Source organism: Onychostoma macrolepis, chromosome 13 (genome assembly GCF_012432095.1).
Source record: "Onychostoma macrolepis isolate SWU-2019 chromosome 13, ASM1243209v1, whole genome shotgun sequence".
Taxonomy (NCBI): Eukaryota; Metazoa; Chordata; class Actinopteri; order Cypriniformes; family Cyprinidae; genus Onychostoma; species Onychostoma macrolepis.
This window is the reverse complement of record NC_081167.1, coordinates 27,169,039-27,189,237: the sequence shown is the minus strand read 5'-3', so window position 1 is coordinate 27,189,237 and position 20,199 is coordinate 27,169,039. Positions and strand designations below refer to the sequence as shown.

The 20,199-nt window shown below is 36.1% G+C and overlaps 1 protein-coding gene across 8 annotated transcripts in view; it reads left to right on the top strand.

Annotated features, from left to right (window-relative positions):
* LOC131551817 (MAM domain-containing glycosylphosphatidylinositol anchor protein 1) overlaps positions 1–20,199 on the top strand; it is a 225,058-nt gene that overhangs the window by 108,044 nt on the left and 96,815 nt on the right. For all 8 annotated transcript variants that reach the window (XR_009273829.1, XR_009273830.1, XM_058794969.1 and 5 more), the window contains exons 5-6: positions 17,754–17,950; positions 19,146–19,278. Coding sequence is in view for 6 of the 8 variants with exons in the window: in XM_058794969.1 (XP_058650952.1) it covers positions 17,754–17,950; positions 19,146–19,278 (330 nt within the window). In the remaining 2 variants the exon portion in view is untranslated. The remainder of the gene's footprint in view (positions 1–17,753; positions 17,951–19,145; positions 19,279–20,199) is intronic.

Genomic DNA, 20,199 nt, shown 5'->3' with positions numbered 1-20,199 from the left:
AATGCTCTGGAGGGGTGGGTGGTAGACTGGTTAAAGCTCAGAGCTGCTCCTGAGAAGGTTAAGTGTCTACAAGGAGCGGGACATGAGTCATATTTCTCAAGACCAGATACAGTCTGTCATATATAGATAAAAATAGGCTAGAACATCGAGACCTCTGAGAGGGGACAAGCCAAAAACACAATTTTGGTGGCCATAAGGAAAGTATGACAGATTGCACATAACTTTTAAGCAGCACAAGATGTTTTTGCATAATAAAGAAAATAATAAGAAATGTGTCTTGCGCTCAAATTAGCATATTAGAATGATTTCTGAAGGATCATGCGACACTAAAAAGATCACAGCCATAAATTTAAACATTGAAAAAATATAAACAAACAAACCCTTATTTTAAATTGTAATATTATTTTACAATATTACTATTTTACTTTATCTAATAAAATAAATGCAAATAAAATGGTAAGCATAAAAAAAAAAGACTTAAAAAAAAAAAAGTAGTTTGTGTACTAGTTATTTTGAGATACCATTATAGTTTTTATTAATATTTTAAGTTTTTAAATATTTTCTGTTTTTGTTTTAAGTTTATGTTTTAGTAACTTTGTTGTGTTTTTGTTAGTTTTATTAGTTTTTCTTTTTCTTTTTTTAAAAAAATGTCTCCCACGTATTTAAAAGTGAGTAAGTGCTGCCTGGCGTATATGAATCAATATGACAGTCTGGTTTAGAGTTTAGTTTGAATTTGTCTTGAATATTGACATTTAGGTATGATGTTCTTCATATGATATTGTGAGTGTCTCCAGTGCTGTAGAAATAACCATCCTCACACACTCAGTCACTGTGACTCCAGGGAGTAAAAATACAGCAGAATAAAAGTGTCTCTGGGTGAGCCACTGATAACATCTGTCTGAATGTCCGCATGCTCTTTTTTTTATCTGAGATGTGTTTTTATCACTGGGTCCTATAGGCTTTTTCCATTCACTGTGAAGGTTATTTTTATACAATAGACCACCAAGTCAAGACCAGCTTGACCTTTTATCTGGCTTTTGTTAACTAAGAAGGGGGAAAAATAAAGAAATTCAGGGTGAATGAATTGGCATATAGACCACCAGCAGGGTGTAGTCTGGCCCGCACACTCCATCAATCACCTCCGCCTCCATCACTTGTTTGTTATTTCAATATCCGTGTCCGAATACCTGAAAACTGAAAGGTTGAGGCTTGTCAGAGCTGTCCGGAGCTCTGTTTCAATCGTTCCTTGTGCAGACACGCTGGATTGACTTGCTAGGAGTCTAGACTGCTTCGCCCCCTTGTCCTCTGCACCATGGTCAGTCTATTTCAGGGGATCTATATGAAGTTCAGCAGCAGGGGCGCCATGAAGAGTTTTAAGGGGGGTATGCAAGACTGATATTTGGGCCCCCTTCTTCCAGATGAATTTGTTTTTCTTTTAACGCTTAATAAGAAATTGAAAGAAACAGAATAAGTATAAGAAATTTAAATAAGTTATCTGTTAATATTTATATTATTTCAAGTAACATTGAAATATTTTATTTCAAGTAGCCTAACTTTGTTTTAAAAAACCCCGAAAAAACCCGAAAAAAACTTAGTTCTGTTTTTGACCCGTTTTCTTGTATTATAATAAATACGCTTGAATAACACCAAAATGATATACCAAATTAAAGATGTTTTGGGTTTTTAGATTTGTAGGTGTTCAAGTACAGAAATTAAATAATCGAATGTAAAATAACTTTGCATATTCTTCACTGTATAAATGGAATAGGCTATAGATTAATCATAAGTTATTCAGTCAAGAGCAGTGAGTTCGTTTCGATAGGACAGTGGTGTCACGGTTCGGTAGCCCATGATTTCGATACAGCAAAAAGAACGAAATTCCAGAGAAATTTCCTTGTTTTTACCATTTTTTTAATTTATTAAAACTAACATCATAAATTATAATTTTTTAAATTATTACTTTGAACAATGCAGTGTGCCGAACAACAGTCGCATCTCAGATCAGCTGCAGTAGTCGGATTTCATTTATCACGTGAGGAGAGTGAGTCGAGCTGACGAGTGAGATGAGAAAGACAAGGAAGTTGGCGAAAGATTTAGTTTCAAAACGAAATACAAAAGCGCCTGCTTAAAAATATTTTAGACTTGCACCAAATAAAATTGTTAATAATGTTTTCTGATTTTCAGTGTTTTATATTTAAACTTTGTGTAAGTTATTTTATATTCGGCCTGATAGCATGGTGTTTGTATTTGCTTTGTTAATATATTAAACATTCTATGTTAAACATTCTGTGTAAACATTCTATGTTTAATATAGCCTAAGTGAGTTTGTCGTAGCCTACTGTTTTGTTGTTGTCAATTCATTCAATTGACGCCGAATTGACGCCAATCAAAAGGGAGGAAAATGGGAAAACTCTAACAAACTTTTTGGGGGTGGAAGGGCCAGACATCACGTTGCCTGTTACTGTTTGGGCTGCCTTGTTGAGGATTTTAAATTGTCGGATAATAAATTGTTTTTGAGGCGGCCAAGACGAGTATTTTGACATACTTTTGTATTCCACACTGTCAGGAGTCACTTCAAAGATTTTACATATCAGTAGTTCTTTGGTCACTGGCTAAACATGACAGAAAGTTGCAGAAGGGAGTCAAGGAGAGGCAGTGGTGTTGTTTTACGGTGTATTACAGTGACAGCTCTACAAGCTAAACATGAGGGGTCGTACTGTATTTAAAAACTTTGCTCTGTTTCTCCTCATCTGCTCATCTCCTCATCCTCCTTATAGCCTGCTCGCGAATTTGCTGGCTTTCGTGGCACATCAGCTTATAGATGAAAGAGTAAACGCATAAAATTTCGGGTAAACTATTAAAATTCAGTGGCCTCCATGTTTACATCCTTATGTCAGCACGCTTCATGCTGTCTTGTTGTTCTTCTGCGCATGTGGGTCAGTTCAAGAATGTCATTCATTCACAATGAAATTTGGTCACATTTAATTAAAAATATTATGAACAGCCAAACAAAAAAATTGGCAAATTGGCAAGGTGTATCGGTCCTTTAAAGTGCTAGAAGACGCGCTCAAATAATAAAAAATAAATAAATAACCAAAGTTGTAATTTGAGGTACCCTAGCGGCCTGGGCCCATACAGTATGCCTGGCATTCTCTGCATCCCCCCTAACGGCACCCCTGTTCAGCAGTATTGCATACTGAGACTTCTTTTACTTGAGACTCTATGATTGTATTGTTGAATAAAGCTTTGTTCATTTTTGCCGTATCCTTTTTTTAAGATTGTTGGGTTGTCAGATGAGATGGACAAATCAGACATGTTGTATCAAGCTTGATTTATTTGCTAAATTTCAACTGATAATTTTTGATAGAGGTTTCTTTCTTTAGTTGTGTTTGGGAATCCACAACTTGTTTTAAGGCTGTTTTTTCACACTCTGCTGCTGCAGCCCCAATAAAAATAAACATACTAAAATATAAATGAAATGCATTTATTTTAATGCGAAGTATACTACAAATACATTTACATACACTGCTCAAAGAAATTAAAGGAACACTTTTTAATCAGAGTATAGCATCAAGTCAAACTCCTGGGATATTGATCTGGTCAGTTAAGTAGCAGAGGGGGTTGTTAATCAGTTTCAGCTGCTTTGGTGTTAATGAAATTAACGACAGGTGCACTAGATTGGCAACAATGAGACGACCACCAAAACAGGAATGGTTTTACAGGTGGAGGCCACTGACATTTTTTTTCCCTACTCATCTTTTCTGACTGTTTTTCACTAGTTTTGCATTTGGCTTGGGTCAGTGTTACTACTGGTAGCATGAGGCGATACCTGGACCCTACAGAGGTTGCACAGGCAGTCCAACTGCTCCAAGATGGCACATCAATACGTGCCATTGCCAGAAGATTTGCTGTGTCTCCCAGCACAGTCTCAAGAGCATGGAGGAGATTCCAGGAGACAGGCAGTTACTCTAGGAAAGCTGGACAGGGCCGTAGAAGGTCCTTAACCCATCAGCAGAACCGGTATCTGCTCCTTTGTGCAAGGAGGAACAGGATGAGCACTGCCAGAGCCCTATAAAATGACCTCCAGCAGGCCACTGGTGTGAATGTCTCTGACCAAACAATCAGAAACAGACTTCATAAGGATGGCCTGAGGCCCCGACGTCCTCTAGTGGGCCCTTTGCTTACTGCCCAGCACTTTGGAGCTCGATTGGCATTTGCCAATGAACAGGTCCACCGCTGGCACCCTGTGCTTTTCACAGATGCGAGCAGGTTCACCCTGAGCACATGTGACAGATGTGAAAGGATCTGGAAAAGCTGTGGAGAACATTATGCTGCCTGACACATAATTTCTAGCGATTATCGTCAATTTGATTTCACAGATACTATTTAAACTAAACTGAGCTAAACAAAGACATCTCTGAATTCAATAATGAAATGCCATTAACTGATAATTGAGTGTTTAATCTTATCATTATACGTTACTGACACTCTAATCTGTATTGTTAAAAGCGCTGTATAAATAAAGGTGACTTGACTTGACTTGTAACATCGTTCAGCCTGATCGGTTTGGTGGTGAGTCACTGATGGTTTGGGGAGGGACACACAGACCTCTACAGACTAGACAATGGCACCTTGACTGCCATTAGGTATCATGATGAAATCCTTGGACCCATTGTCAGACCCTACGATGGTGCAGTGGGTCCTGGGTTCATCCTGGTGCACGACAATGCCTGGCCTCATGTGGCGAGAGTATGCAGGCAGTTCCTGGAGGAAGAAGGAATTGATACCATTGAATGGCCCCCACGCTCGCCTGATCTAAATCCAATAGAACACCTCTGGGACATTATGTTTCGGTCCATCCAAAGCCACCAGTCTGCACCTCAGACTGTCCAGGAGCTCAGTGATGCCCTGGTCCAGATCTGGGAGGAAATGCCCCAGGACACCATCCAATCGTCTCATTAGGAGCATGCCACGAAGTTGTCAGGCATGCATACAAGCACTTGGGGGCCATACAAACTACTGAGTACCATTTTGAGTTGCTGCAATGAAATTTCAGCAAAATGGAATAGCCTGCTGCATAATTTTTTTCACTTTGATTTTCAGGGTGTCTTTGAATTCAGCCCACTGTAGGTTGATCATTTTCATTTCCATCAAATGATGTGGCATCCTTTTGTTTCTAACAAATTACCCAGTCCACATCAGTATTGATGTCCAGCATGATATTTTTCCCAAGTGCAATCTGATGTTTTCAAAGTGTTCCTTTAATTTTTTTGAGCAGTGTATTTATGTGCTTAAAAAATACTTTTAGTATACTAAACAGGTATACTTAAATTCTTCTAAATTGAAACAACTAATTATGCAATTAAAGCACTTTATTTGTGCTGAAGCCCAACTGATGATATACTAAAGTATATTTGACTGTGCTAAAGAAAAACTATTGCAAGTAAACAGTACTTTAGGTACACTTTAAATTTCTTGCATTTAAAGACAGATATTATTTAAAGATCATACAATCCTCACCAATAGTGACATTAAAACACATTTTAGGCTTAATATTAAGAAATGTCAATTGTGCACAAGTAGTACTCCGAATAAAGTTTAATTATCATTTTTATATCAGTAAATCTCAAGCGATATTTCAGTAAATATATAAATAGATTTGAATATATATATATTACTTTTTAGTAGGGATTTTACATCTTAAATGTGCTTTTGAGCTCCAGTCTGTGATGTGTTTGTGTCATCAGCGTGAATAATAACTATTTATCACTTGTGCTAGTTGATGACTGTATACTAGTTATTCAAGTATTATTGATAAAACTGTCTTAGTTCTTAATATTATTTAGCATGAACAAACTATGAGTAATATAGTTTTTTCAGCACATATTTTACTTAGAAAATTTTACAGTACTTAATTAAAAATACATTAGCTAGTTGTTCATTCATATTAGTTTGAAGTACATTCATTTTAACAGATGCAACTTTAGAGTTTAAAAATTTTTTCAATAAATATTAAGATTAGTAAATTCTGTAAAAATTGACTAATGTTAACAAATGGAACCTTACTGTATTATCAAATGAAAATTATACGGTTTTTGCGTAGTCTGCCACAGATGCATTAAGTATAATAAGATTCAATTCATAAATGTTAATACATTAATTTTCATAAGCTAACAATGAATAATAACCTAGGTTAATGTTGATATGTTAATGAACTGTTACTATTGCTATTTCATGTTACAACATTAACTTTGTATTGATGTAAAGAACCTTATTGCAAAATGTTACCAATGCATTGAAGGAAGTATTAAATCAAAAAGTACACAGATTACACGCTTTGCAAATATAGTTAAAATGTGGTAAAACAAATCAACAAAATTAATGATTATAAGTAAAATAATCAGATTGTGTTAAACTGCACCAATCATAGACATTTTTAAAGGGGAAGTGTGTAATTTCTCTGCCTATGCAAATATACACCAAAATGTCAAGGGTCAAGAGCCCAACAAAAGGAAACACTGGTCTCTTTGATGGTGATTTCAAACAAAACAACAAAGCATCTAAACCTCTGTTAATTCTCAATAAGAGCTTCTCTAGAAACCCTCCAGAAATAAAGTCAATCTGATGCTGTTTGTGGAGTTGTCTTAAAGGATTTAATGTCTTTTTTTATTTTAGTTGATTTCATCTTCGGCTGTGGCTGAAGTCAGTTGTAGTTCTTGTGTTTGTCTTTCCTTCGGTGATTCTTCTTGATAACAGCAGCTGTTCATCATTAATGATCAATCATCACATAATTATCTTCTTAACTCAAGACTGCTTCAATTCTACTTAAACACTCTGTAGTGTGGAAACACATGAACACTGAGCAGTGTGGGGATTTTGCTGTGAATTATTACATAAATCTTACCTGTTTCATTCACATACGACTGATGCATATGAATCACATTAAGTTTATTGATTTGTTTATGTTAAAACTATGTAATCTAAATGGATGGAAAATTGTTATGCAATTGAATTACATAAAATGTAAATTAAGACCAAATCATTTTTTTGAGTGCACTTTACCTTTAAGAATGTTCTTTTGCTTTGTTTTATGCCTTCCCAAAGAGTTTTCAAGGTGATATACGTGAGAAAAACAAGGAAAGTTGAGTGTTCTGAAGATGCCTTCAGATATAATGGATATGAAATGTCTCATTCTCAAGGATTTGCCACTAAATAACTGTGCACAGAGATAGAAAGCCAAGGAAAAACCACACAAAAAGAGTGAAAGCAGCCAAGAACAGAAGCATGTTCCCTGCCTGACACCTCCTCTACCTTTGGAGCAGAGCCAGTAATTGTAAAAGAAAAGCTGCCTCCAGGAAAACTAGTAAATAAAGTGGAAGGTGCGGAAAAGAAGATATAAAGCGCTCTTAAAATGAAAGAGGGGCTTTATATCAAGATAATCCACAAATGCTTACATTGCATGTCCTGCCCGAGTGTGTGTGTGTATGTGTGTGTGCAATGAAATGGCTATTTTATGAAAGGTTAAACAAACAGTTGAGCGTTTCTCCTCTCTGCTCTGTGCCGCGGCCCTGCACTCCAGGAGGCCAGGGAGCACGGGGCCCTCGTGCTGGGCACGCGCTGCTCTTCCGGGCCCCCCGGGGCCCTATTGATCTCTAGAAGTTAAGATCCCGCCTCCCACGCACTCATGGATATTTGCGTCTCAGTCTGTACTTGAGAGACGTATTGGAGTCATGAGATTTCTAAAGCAGCTTGTTTGAATGTTCAGTCTCATAGACAGTCAGTTCCTGCAGGGCTTCATGCTGTGACCGTTCAGCACACTAAACACTCGCACTGTTAAAGTCAACTTCAAATTCAGATTGACGCTTTTTACTTTCCTAATGCCTGTTCCTGGCACCGTTCTTTTACTATCATTGAGATACTATAATAGTTTTTATTAATATTTTTAATATTACCGTATTGACCCGAATATAAGACAATGTTTTTTTTCTTGGAACTACATCTGAAAAAACGCGGTCGTCTTATATTCAGGGTCTAGACTTTGACATGTCAGTAATACACCCACAACAATAGGTGGTGCCAAAAACGCATAAAACGAGTGTGCCATGAAATATGTAATGTAATGTGTGTTGTAAAGATCGCGAATGAAAACAAAAGAAAAAGAAAAGCTTACAGCCGCACGAGTCGTGACTGTCATGTTAGCCTGATGTGATGTGACCAAACTTCCTCTGTAAGTGATTTTAAAACATAAGACTGTACCCAGATTTGAAGACTTCAATAAGATTTCACTTCTGCTGATAATAACATTTTGGTAGGCTACTATGAGATGTATAGCCTAAATGTTATATTATTCATCTGGAAAATGGGGGGTCGTCTTATAATCAGGGTCGTCTTATATTCGGGAAAATACGGTAATTGGAATTATTAAAACATATTAATTACACTTAATTTTGAAAATAAAGTTATTTAAAAATATATATTAATAATTATAAATATATACTAATTAATATAAATATATATATATTTTTCTGAATAAATAAATGATTTTTAAAGTTTCAGTAATTTCTTCTTTTTTTTTTTGCAACTTTTATTTCAGTTTTAGTTATTTTAATACATTAGTGAAATTAAAATGACAAATTAAAAACTAGCTCAAAAAAAAAAAATGTATTTTAACATTTTATTGTATTATTTCAGTTGGCATTTTATTTTAAGTAACATTTTTGTAGTGGTTTTAGTTTTAGTTAACTATAATAACACTGGTCCCCAGTTGTGTAAAATTCTGATTTGACTCACTTTTAATACATTTCTGACCTGACCATTTCTTTTACTTAATTTACTCATGAATTTGACATGAGGTAGAATATATTGAATTGCATTTGAAAGAAAAATGGTACTGCATTCTGGAAAATTAAGTGTTCTTCCACCTTAATCCACAAAGTTATTTTCATAAATATGTAAATTATTATAAATGATAAAACTCAACATTCAAAGTTTATCTTAGTTTATATTAACAACCTTTGTTTTATTTACATTTCTAATGTATTACTTTTATGTGAATTCTTTATATTTGAAATATCCATATTCAAATTGCAATTCCACGTCTGGTTTGTAACCGTTATTCAAATTTAGGAAATTAATTGAATGGAATTTAAAAATGTTTGTAATTGTAATCTTTTGTCAAAATGTAACAGTAAAATAAAATTTTCTCTAGTTCAGAACTAAGTTTAAGTTTCAGTTGACATCACAATTATCACATTTGTCTCATTGAAGATCCTATTGTACTCTGAAATGAATGTCACATTATGAAAGTATTATGGGTTGCAAACAGCATTTATGTTGGCATTGTATCGACATTTTGTTGTTCTTGACCCTTGGCTTAGTGTGCACATTATACTTAATGAGTACCATGAGTTCTGACTGTGTCTTCAATAGACAATCATCTTACAGGATCTGAATGACTCGCTTGAAGCCTAAACGATATCAAGTGTTGTTTTTCAGTGTGTGTAAACTAGAGGTCGACTGATAGTGGATTTTACCGATACCGATAGCTAGGTTGGACCACACTGGCCGACACCGATTAATCAACCGATAGTTTTCAAAATGGATACTGAAAGAGAGATAGTGCTTTACTATTTAAAAAAAAAAAGCAGCAACAGTACTGAACCATACTTTGTAAATGACTAAAAATATTAATATTATTTACTATATTGATCATTAAAGTTATTTCATAGTTTGCTAATGTTAAAAGAAGAAACTTTAAAATTTAAAAATGTAGCCTATTAGTAGCTAATAGTGAATGTTGAAATGAACACTCTAACAAGGAACAATACTTCCACAGTTTTCATTAATACTACAAATGGACTCTTATTGTTAAGTGTTACCATTTAATTTCAACAGTCATGCTTAAAGATGGCCATCTTTAAATACCTACACAAGGCCATAGCATTAAAATTACATGCATATGGATATTGTATGTGTATTCACACACTTTATTTGCTTCTATTTTTTAACACTTGATAATTATTTAATCCAAAAAAAAAAAAAAAGTTAGTCGCACACCGGGCAAAAGCGCAGCGCTGCGTCTAGGAGAACTCAGAGGTATCACACACACACACACACACACACACCAGACGCTTTGCGTTCAAATCAAGTGGCGGTCTAAAACAATTTATTTAATCACCAAACGGACATAAGTTTGCTTCAAGAATGAACAATGTGGCATAAATGAGTTTGAAGTTCGGTGTTTAAAAAAAAACCAGAGCAAGCGGAAAGAGAAATCGCGATCTGTATTACAGCTGTCTATATGAAGCATACAGACTTTATTAAAGCCACAGAAAGACAAACGTTTTGCTGAAAAATGCACAATACATAATTTATAGCCTAGGGTGAAGTCATTATGTACATTCACAACGATTTGGGACAAATATAATGTAATTTAATAGAAAACTATGTGAATGGCGCTCTGTTCCGCAGCAGGCTTTTCTTTCGGCTGTATTTAAATGCGCGTCTGGAGTTTCCTGCTCTGTGCTGCGCGCAGTGTCACGTGTCAAAATAAACAACACGTGCTGTCAGTGATTTCCGCCTCTAGAGGCCGCCCTCGTACTGTATAATGCCAGCGGACCCTTCTCAGCCACTCCAGCAACGGTTGAAAACTATCGGCATGGATTTTTGGCGATAACCGATAGTTGGGGCAATCAACTATCGGTGCCGATTAATCGGCAAAACCAATGAATCGGTCGACCTCTAGTGTAAACCACTGACACCCTAAACTCAGTTGAAGGTAATTCATTCTGCTGGGATATACAGCATAGTATCATGAATGCTTGAAAATAGCCTGAAAGGCCACTGACTTTTGTAATATTAAAAATAAAGCTTTCTGCTTTCACACATTAATGTGCCATTCATAGGTTGACTTTCCTAAATAACGCGAATGCTGTGTTTTTGTGGCAGGGTTTCTCTTCCTCCTTCAACCAGTTTCGAATCGATTTGCACAAACTGTCTTTGTAATAGAAAATTGTCCCTCCTAAATCCAACAAATACGTTTCTATTGTTTTCCAGCTCACAATAATGAGTGCTGATGTGGTTTTTACAATTACCAGTATTACACAGTCTAAAGGAAGGCTGATTCGGTATATAACAAAATTAGCCACAGGTCACAGGATGTTCCTTTAATGACTTGGTGGTGTTTTAAATGTAAAGGATTCCTTGTCAACAACACCTAATCAATATCAGTCAATAACCAGTAAGATTAGAGAGCTCATTTTGAATGATCAGAGGTGTTGAATTGCCTTGGGTTAGTCTGGTCTTTCGCTCATTATCTGATTTGAATTGCTAACTAGGTTACTCTCCCCATTTAAGTCCTTTTCCAGATCATTGTAAAGAGTTTATGGTACACATGACGTTTCTACAGTCATATAACAGTTAGGAACGAGGGAGATGCAGGGCTCAAGATTGAAAGAGTGACTGTGTAACTGTAGAGAGGAGGAAATAAAAGTGTTGAGTGTGTCCAAACAGCACCGTGCTGAGATAAACAGGTGGGCACAGGCGGGCAGACGGGCATTAGCGGCCACATGCATGCATAGGGTCCAAAATTAACACTCACAAATTGCCAGGTGCCAAATGTGTGGAAATCGTCTTTGGCAAATAAAATTTTACTGTTTACTGTAAATGCAACTTGGTAGAAGTTGAATGGTAAGAATTATGCAAAAGAAAACATTTTTAGACTTTTCTTAGGATTTTTAACCATACACAGTAAATTATATGTACACCAAGCGGTGTTGATTTAACACCGGGAAATTTCCTGTGTAGTTTTCAAAAAAAAAAAAAAAAAAAAAGTGTAGGATTTACTTGGAAACAAATCAGAAATTGCTAATAATTTGAAGAATAATATATATATATATATATTTTTAATGTACCCCAGTCACTTTTTATGTACCCCAATAATTTGTGTAGATGTTTCTAGTTTTCTTTTCAGGACCCTATTAAGCCACCAATAGATTAGACTGAGGAACAACAGGGGCCTGATTTACTAACAAATTGCACTAGCACAAACTGTCTTTTGGCGTTAAAATAGTACATTCAGGATTTACTAAAGACGCACAGTGAAGAATTTGTGCTGAAAAGGCTTTTTTACAATTCTCACTATTAACTAGTTGCTTATTAGCATGCCTATTAACATATTGGCTGTTTATTAGTACTTATAAAGCACATATTCTGCATGACCATATTCTACATCCCTAATCCTACTCAATACCTAAACTTAACAACTACCTTACTAACTATTAATAAGCAGCTAATTATACGTTTTTTTTGAGGCAAAGGTCATAGTTAATGGTTTGTTAATAGCGAGAATTGGACCTTAAAATAAAGTGTGACCAAAACAATGACTTTATTCAACAATTCGTCACTGGTGCCATTTTAGAGAATTTCTACTGAACGTACTGTTCTGTGTCAGCTGCGCCATGTCCTCTCAGACGCCATATCTGTATCTGAACATTTTATGCTGCTGGTGTTCTGGATATTTCTGACTGTAATGGAGTGTAGTTTGCATGCTTTACAAGCAGTGACATCCTGTGTGGTTGGCCCGTGCTGGGCTGCTGAATAAGAGCTGTCCGTTATGTTATTAGATTCTTAAATATTCCCAGACAGGTCGATAGCTCGTCTGGTAAGACAAATGGCATGGTTACCAAAATCTAGCTAGAGCCAAAAAAACTACTTCCAACAGCAGTCATTACTCTGGGAGGCCAATTAAAAAAACAGCAACACTGTACAACACCATCTGTAGCCAACAGCTACGACTGTGCATGTGTGCATGTGTAGTTTGTATTTATGTGTGTCATCGTCCCAAGAAAATCTAGGGCAATTAACAGAACAGTCAGAGCATAAGCAATTATAGAAAGTCTCTTTTTGTCTGTCCAGAGAGAGCGTTGTCCCTCGGTGTCTCTCCTCTGGAATTCTGATCCCGTTAGGAGGTGGCGACCCGGGAAGTGTTCGGATGGTTAGTGACCCCCTCACCCAGCGGAGTTCAGCTCTCAGAGCTTTGCCTGGGGTTTTTAATTAAAACTGCACCCTAGTTCAAAGCACTCCGAAGGTTCTTGGTGCCGAGCCAGTGGGGTTGACTAAATATCTCATTTCCTGCTGCGGGGCAGAGACGAGGAAGGGCCGAGTGTAATTAGCCGATATGAGGAAGAGGAGGCTGCAGGTGTGCTGAGAGTCTGGAGGTTTGGGATCAGTATTGAGAGCCCGTCCCTGATCTGCTTTCCTATTCGGAGGGTGTTTATTAAAATCGCCTGCAACCGCTGATCTCTGGACAATTTAATTGGAGCTTCTTGTAGTCATTAAAGAAAAATCACAAATGAGATCTCTGTAATATCTCGTTGTTTCTTTTAAAAACCAAGGAGATTAATTGGAGAGCAAACAGACTCCGGTAATACATGTATTCAGATTTCTCATTTGCAAAGATCTTGCAAGTCAGGCATTTTAATATTAAAGTTGGCATGAAATGAAAGGTCTCCCATCTTTCTTTTTATTTTCTCAATATTCCGGTAAAACTTTAAATTTAATTTTTCTTTAAAATTTTTTCACTCGCATGTATCTCACATCTTGACTTGAACTCAAGTTCTCCCACAACTCCCATCTTAAATTTGCAGCTTTTAAAATCGTACTTTTTAATTTTTTCAATTTTAATGTATAATCTGTCTTAATAATGTTAGTTAAGCATAATTAACCCCTCATTACTTAAAAAAACAAACAAACAAACAAACTGTGAATTACTGTATTATATATCTATTTTATTTTGTATTTAGAAGTATTTTAAAATCATTTTTATCATTAGGGTTTTATACTTTTTGTACTGCATTTCATGCTTTTTTTTTACCTTAATTTTGCAAATGACTGTTATAATGACACAAATCTAATGAGAAGCACCATTGAGAATAATGAGAATTACAAAGAAACTCAAAAGTAAAACATCCCAGAGGCACTGAAGTAATGAGAATTTTAGGCTAAATTCTGCTTAATTGTCATGGAAGTAATGACATAATATGAATGGTCCTAAAACAGGCTTGATTTTCTTTACGCAAAATATATCTTTCTTTTTCTTTTTTTCGGTGGCTGGGTGAAATATGACCTGTTCTTGACTGGTTTTACACATTAAATTGTACAACAAGTTAAGTGCAGAGAATATTGACTTATGAACACTGACCTTTGACCCTCACGTTTGTGACCTCTAGAGTAACCCCTGTGGATGTCAGCTGTTAGATACTGTGGATTACCTCATATTGACAGAGGATAGCAGATGTCTGCTGCCTCAGGCTTTAATGTGTTATTCACCGCATTTGGGCTTAATTTAGCCACAAATCTTTCTTGTAATGTAATATTCAAGTAATTCCAATGTCTTTTTTTTTTTTTGCCAGGACCTGTAGGCACCTGAAATATAGCTGTTCACATTGATTGAAAATGCAACATCCATATTTTTGAATACTAGTCAAGTCATTTGTGCTCTTCCATCATTATGCACTTATGGTAAACAAATCAAATTATTTAATCCTTATCAGATTTATTAGTGCTTTCGGTAACACTTTAGTTTAGGGACCAATTCTCACTATTAAAGTTAGCATGCCTATTATTAACATATTGGCTGTTTATTAGCACTCGACATCCAATACGTTAACTTAAAAAGTAGCTTACTAGTTTGTTAATTGCGAGAATTGGACCTTAAATTAAAGTGTGCCCATGCTTTTATTTACAATTAATGCACACGTAAAAGTCATTGAGACAAAGTTGTTTGCTCATATCTGGCCTTTTCAAGCATATTCATCGAGAGTGAGTTAAATTATGAAAGAGATACAGAGATGTTCCTGTGGGTAGAGAACAGGTGCATTGTGGGCCTGTGTCCTCAGACCAACCAGGTGGAGAGAAAGCTCATGTTTATAAGATCACAGGTTTTACGCTGTACTCTCACACATGATGCAAATAATCCTGCAGTCCTAGCAGTAATGGCTCGATGGAAAAGCATGCATTACAGAATAAAGGACACGCTCGCTCACACACCATTCTTCACTGACTCTGTACATGTAGACACTGGGGGGTGAATGTGAGAACAGCTATGAGGCAAATGTTGACACTGATTTGTAAGTGATCTAAACAGAAAAAATCTTTGTAGGCTCGCATGCATTCTGGGCCGTTCGTATGTGCTCATTATATCCAAATGTGCTGCTCACGCTCATGTGATGCTTTATTTCAGGCAATATGAAGAGTGCTAAATAATTCACGAGATGCTGGGATCAAACGTCTGCCTCTGTTTGTGCTCTTCTGAATGCAGAAGGGTGTGTTGGTGTTGGTGGGTTAGAGTTTGGGGATATCAGTCTTTTGACGATGTTCAGTATGTATATTGATGTTTGTCTAAAACATATATTTTTTGACCAAACATCCATTATAACCATTTAGATTACAACTGTATAATTAATTTATTTAAAAAAAATTATCAATCAATCAATCAATCAATCAATAAATAAAAATGTTAATATTTGAAAAATGTCAATGTTTTTTTTAACACAATAATAACACAATTTTTTTTTTTGAATCAGAGTTTTGGACTGAAATACAGTAGATTCAAACTGCTTTGGAAAGACATGAGGCAAGTAAATGATGGAACTATGATGATGGAACTTGAGCGAACTATACTTTGTTATTGGGAAGCAATGGAATGTTCTCAATCTAATAACATGCTCTTTAGGATGCTTAATGATCATATAAAAAATATATTAAAATTATTGCAGTATTTTTTTTTTTTTTTTTTTATCTGTTCAAAATGTTGGGGTGGGAAAATATTCATTGTTTGATTGAGAAGTCTCTTATGCTCCCCAAGGCTTCATTTATTTGATCAAAATTACAGTAAAAGCAGTAATATTGTAAAATAGATCTACATTTAAAAAAAAAAAAAAAAAAAATCTGAATATGTTTATAAATTGTACTTTATTCCTGTGATGCAAATCTGCTGTCTTCAGTGTCACATGATCCTTCAGAAATCATTCTAATATGCTAATTTGCTGCCTAAGAAACATTTCTTCTTATTATTAATATTGAAAACAGTTGTGCTGCTGAAACTGTGATACATTTATTTTTTTTTTTCAGGATTCTTTGAAGAATAGAAAGCTCGTAAAAAACATCATTTGATATATTGAATGCGTTCTTGCCTAATAAAAGTATAATTTTTTTCCCCCAAAAAACAAACAAAACAAATCTTACTGACCTTTAACATTTGAACATTAGTTTTTCATACTAGATGCAGAGAAGCAGAGATCTGCTTCCATAAACTTCTGTGAAACACCACTGCACAGAAAATCAATGTTTCTGCTCATTGGTATATTGGCTTGGGTCAGTGTGTCGTTCATGATTTTCTCCTCTGGCCTGTGGTCATCAGATTAGCTCCGGATGGTCTAATAAAATTGAGTGATAATTTGACACGGTCATTGTGATGTGGGTTAGTGCGCTCACCGGATTAAACTCTGTGGAATTGGGAGGGAATTCCCTACGGATCAGCACATTTCCCAGAAAATCTCTCTCTGACGGATGTGATGTTTTCATTTGGGGCTTCTTATTGCCGTTGAATTTACTCAGGCGTTATGCTTGGACTTCCTTCCGAAGATAAAATAAAGCCATTCATGTGTGCTCTCTCTACACACACACACACACACACGTCTGGTTTGCTATCCTTGTGGGACTCTCCATAGGCGTAATGGTTTTTCTACTGTACAGACCATATATTTTATTGCCCTGCACCAGCCCTACACCTAAACTACCCCTTACAGGAAACTTTCTGCATTTTTAGATTTTCAAAAAAACTTAATTCTGTGTGATTTATTAGCTTGTTTACCAGTGGGGACCTCAATTTATGTCCCCACTGTGACACGAGTCCCCATGAGTCTGTGTGTATTCAGGTTTAAGTCCCCACCTGAATGAAAAACAGGTACACACACACAAATACACACAGGACTGTGTATGAAAGAGTCTATTAGACAGATTCCTGTTTATTCAGTGGGAATCACTGAGCAGCGAGAGGTCAGAGGTCAGACTGGGTTACACAGTCACATAGATTTAACCTTCACCTCTCTTTCCTCCATATGTGCTACTTTTCTCTGCGTGATCTGTGTGTTTATGTGTGTGTGCGTCTGGTTTGGCACATATTGAAGTAACCAGTGTGTGTTTGTTCATAGGATAGTTAACTCAGAAATGAACATTTTTCATCATTTATTCACATTTCCATTCTTCATACAAGGAGACGCTAGATTCTCTGAGCTGTTCTTGTTCATACTGCTAAAGTTGATGGTGATATTTAGGATTGAGGTCCAAAAAGGACTAAAAAAGCACTAAAAGTAGTTTAAATACCATGCATGCTAAGTCTTTGACCTTAAGCCAAGACCTGTCGGTCCAAAACCATTTTAATGAAGTGCATTAGATAACATTTATTGCATCATTCATTCAAACAACGAGACTCTTTGTGAACTCGCTGTCCAGCTATTCTGATCCATTGAAACCTTGGTGAAATCTGTGTAATGGTGAAGATAGTGTGCTGACCTGTTGCTGAGGTAATTGCCACCTTCGGTACGGTGGAAATAGTGGTCTTGTCTGAGACCACGAGATCAAGACTCTGATAATTATGGGTTCTGAGGGCATTTACCTCTCAGATTACTCCATTAAAGAGATTACATTTTCCCAATCTAAGTGAATGCTCTTTCTTTCTGTCTGTTCTCCAGATCTGGATAAGCCTGTGCTCACGGTGCACCAGACGGTGGGTGATGTACGAGGGAACTACTATCAGGAGAAAACAGTGTTTTTACGCTGTACGGTAAACTCCAACCCTCCCGCTCGCTTTATCTGGAAACGAGGAAATAAACCAATCGAACAGAGCAAAGACAACGGAGTGGATATCTACGAGCCTCTGTACACACAGGTACAACACTATCATGACTTCTGTTGTTGTTTTAGTGAGGTAACGGTATTTTATAGACCTTAACCCTATACCTATACCTTTAAAATACCTTTTTTTGTTTCTTTAAACACTTTTTTATTTTATTTTATTTTATTTGACCTTTTTGTGTGTGTGTGTCTCTGGGTGTCCCGAAAGGGAGTTTAAGTTCCAAGTTTAAGTTAAGTTTTAGCAAACTTCTGGAAACAGTTTTGTCCCCAAACTTAAGTAAATCTCCAAACTCTCTTACACACAGCTGGACAATATGCAAGATTTCTCTATAGGCCTTATTTCCCCTAAAACAGAAAATAGTTTAATTAGAGTTAATAATCATTTGAATAGCAGATAACCACAGGAGACCCGCTCAATCACAGAGAAGCGTACTCAATAATCAGCGATCCATCAGTGATGAATTCATAATCTGAGCACTTATTATTAAAGAGCCGTTTGAATAAGGTGGGCTGGATGGAGATTGATGGCTTTGCTATTAATAATGAGGATTATTCATTCTCCTGATGGACGCAGTCAAAAGAATTAGATGAATTTAAAATTCCTGAATTCATTCTCTCTTTATCATGCACACAAAGCCTCTGACATTGCATAGAAATACAAGGGTCGTTCTCAGGAAATGATACGGTACCTTTTGTGCCCCATTTGTGTTCACATGAATTACTACTGACATATTTTACAGTATACAGAACTTAGTCTCATTATTTGATGGACTGAACCTTGTTTAGTGTGTAATGCACAGGAAATTCTGGTAATATAGAATTTAATGTGATTTTATTTACATTTTGCTTTTTGATATTGAAATATCATTGAAATATATTAAGTTTAAAATATTTTGTGCATTTTAACCCTGTTATGCTGTGACATTTCCTGTTTCTGACTTAATATTTCAGTTAAAGTCATCTACTTTATATTGCAACCTTTATGAGTGTTTTTTTTTTTTTTTAGTATTTCGTAGTTTGCACTTCAGATGCCCCAGGTGGTAAAATGTGTTTTCATATTTTAAATATGAATTACTCAATAGTTGTCAAATTATACAAAAATAACAATTCTAAAGGCACAAATGGCACTGTTTCCAGAGGATGACCAACAAACAACATGTTGTTGTCATTATGTATAAATGCATGCTTTGACTAACAGAAAAACTGCTTTTGTGTGTGTGTGTTTGCAGGGTGAGACAAAGGTGCTGAAACTGAAAAACCTTCGTCCACAGGACTTTGCTAATTACACCTGTCAGGTGTCCGTCCGGAACGTGTGTGATATTCCAGACAGCTCCGTCACCTTTCGCCTTACCAACACCACTAGTGAGTTCCTGTTTACGCTCACATTATCTCTCTTTCCCTCATTATACAGCAGCTGTAGTGAGTTTTGCATTTGAATTTTGTGAAAGTCATGCTTTTTTTTTTTTTTGCTCATTTTATTACAAGAAAAAAATGAATTGCATATGGAATTTCTTGCTGCTGTTAGCTTTACAGTAACTGTAGGAGTCTTTTCTCCTTAACTTCTTTTTATTATTTTTCTCTTCAAATATTCCTTTTCCCCTGGATATGTGTTGACCTGTCAGGTTTAATTCACCTTTCTTTGATTACATCTTCACTTTTCCCTCTTTTAATCTTGCGTTCTTTCTCTTGTGCATTCTCTCGTTCACTGTCTGTCAGCGCTGTGGAGACGTTCAGCGCTGAATAACACAGGAACAGTCACATGTGTCTTTGATCATGTTGGTCTCTGCACTGGTTTGTGTCTCAGGTCTCTGTGAAGGCAGACATCACTATCACTGTGCTGTCCCGAACTGAAATTCCTCCAAGAAATCATCAGACTGACAGGATGTGGGATTTTTCATTGTTAGAATAGATTTATCAGAGCTGTGGCCTATTGGTTAGCACACACTGAGCTGTGGTGCACATATGGGGTGATGTGAGTTCACAACCTGTCCAGATCTCATTCCCTCCTCTTCTTGCTATCATTTTCACTTTGAATTAAAAAAGTGCAATAATGGAATTTGAATTAGAAAAGGTGCAAAGAATATAAATGGGACTGATAGAAATAGGGCTATTTAAAATAAAAGTCATAAAGGGTAGATTAGACTATATGCTTTGTTCCAGTAAATATTTGTCAGGGTTAATTTATTGTATATAAGTCAATATACTCTGACAACGGGGATAAGTTGTCAGAATTTGAACTTTTAAAAAACAGTATTTAAAATGTATTATCTATTTTACAGCTTT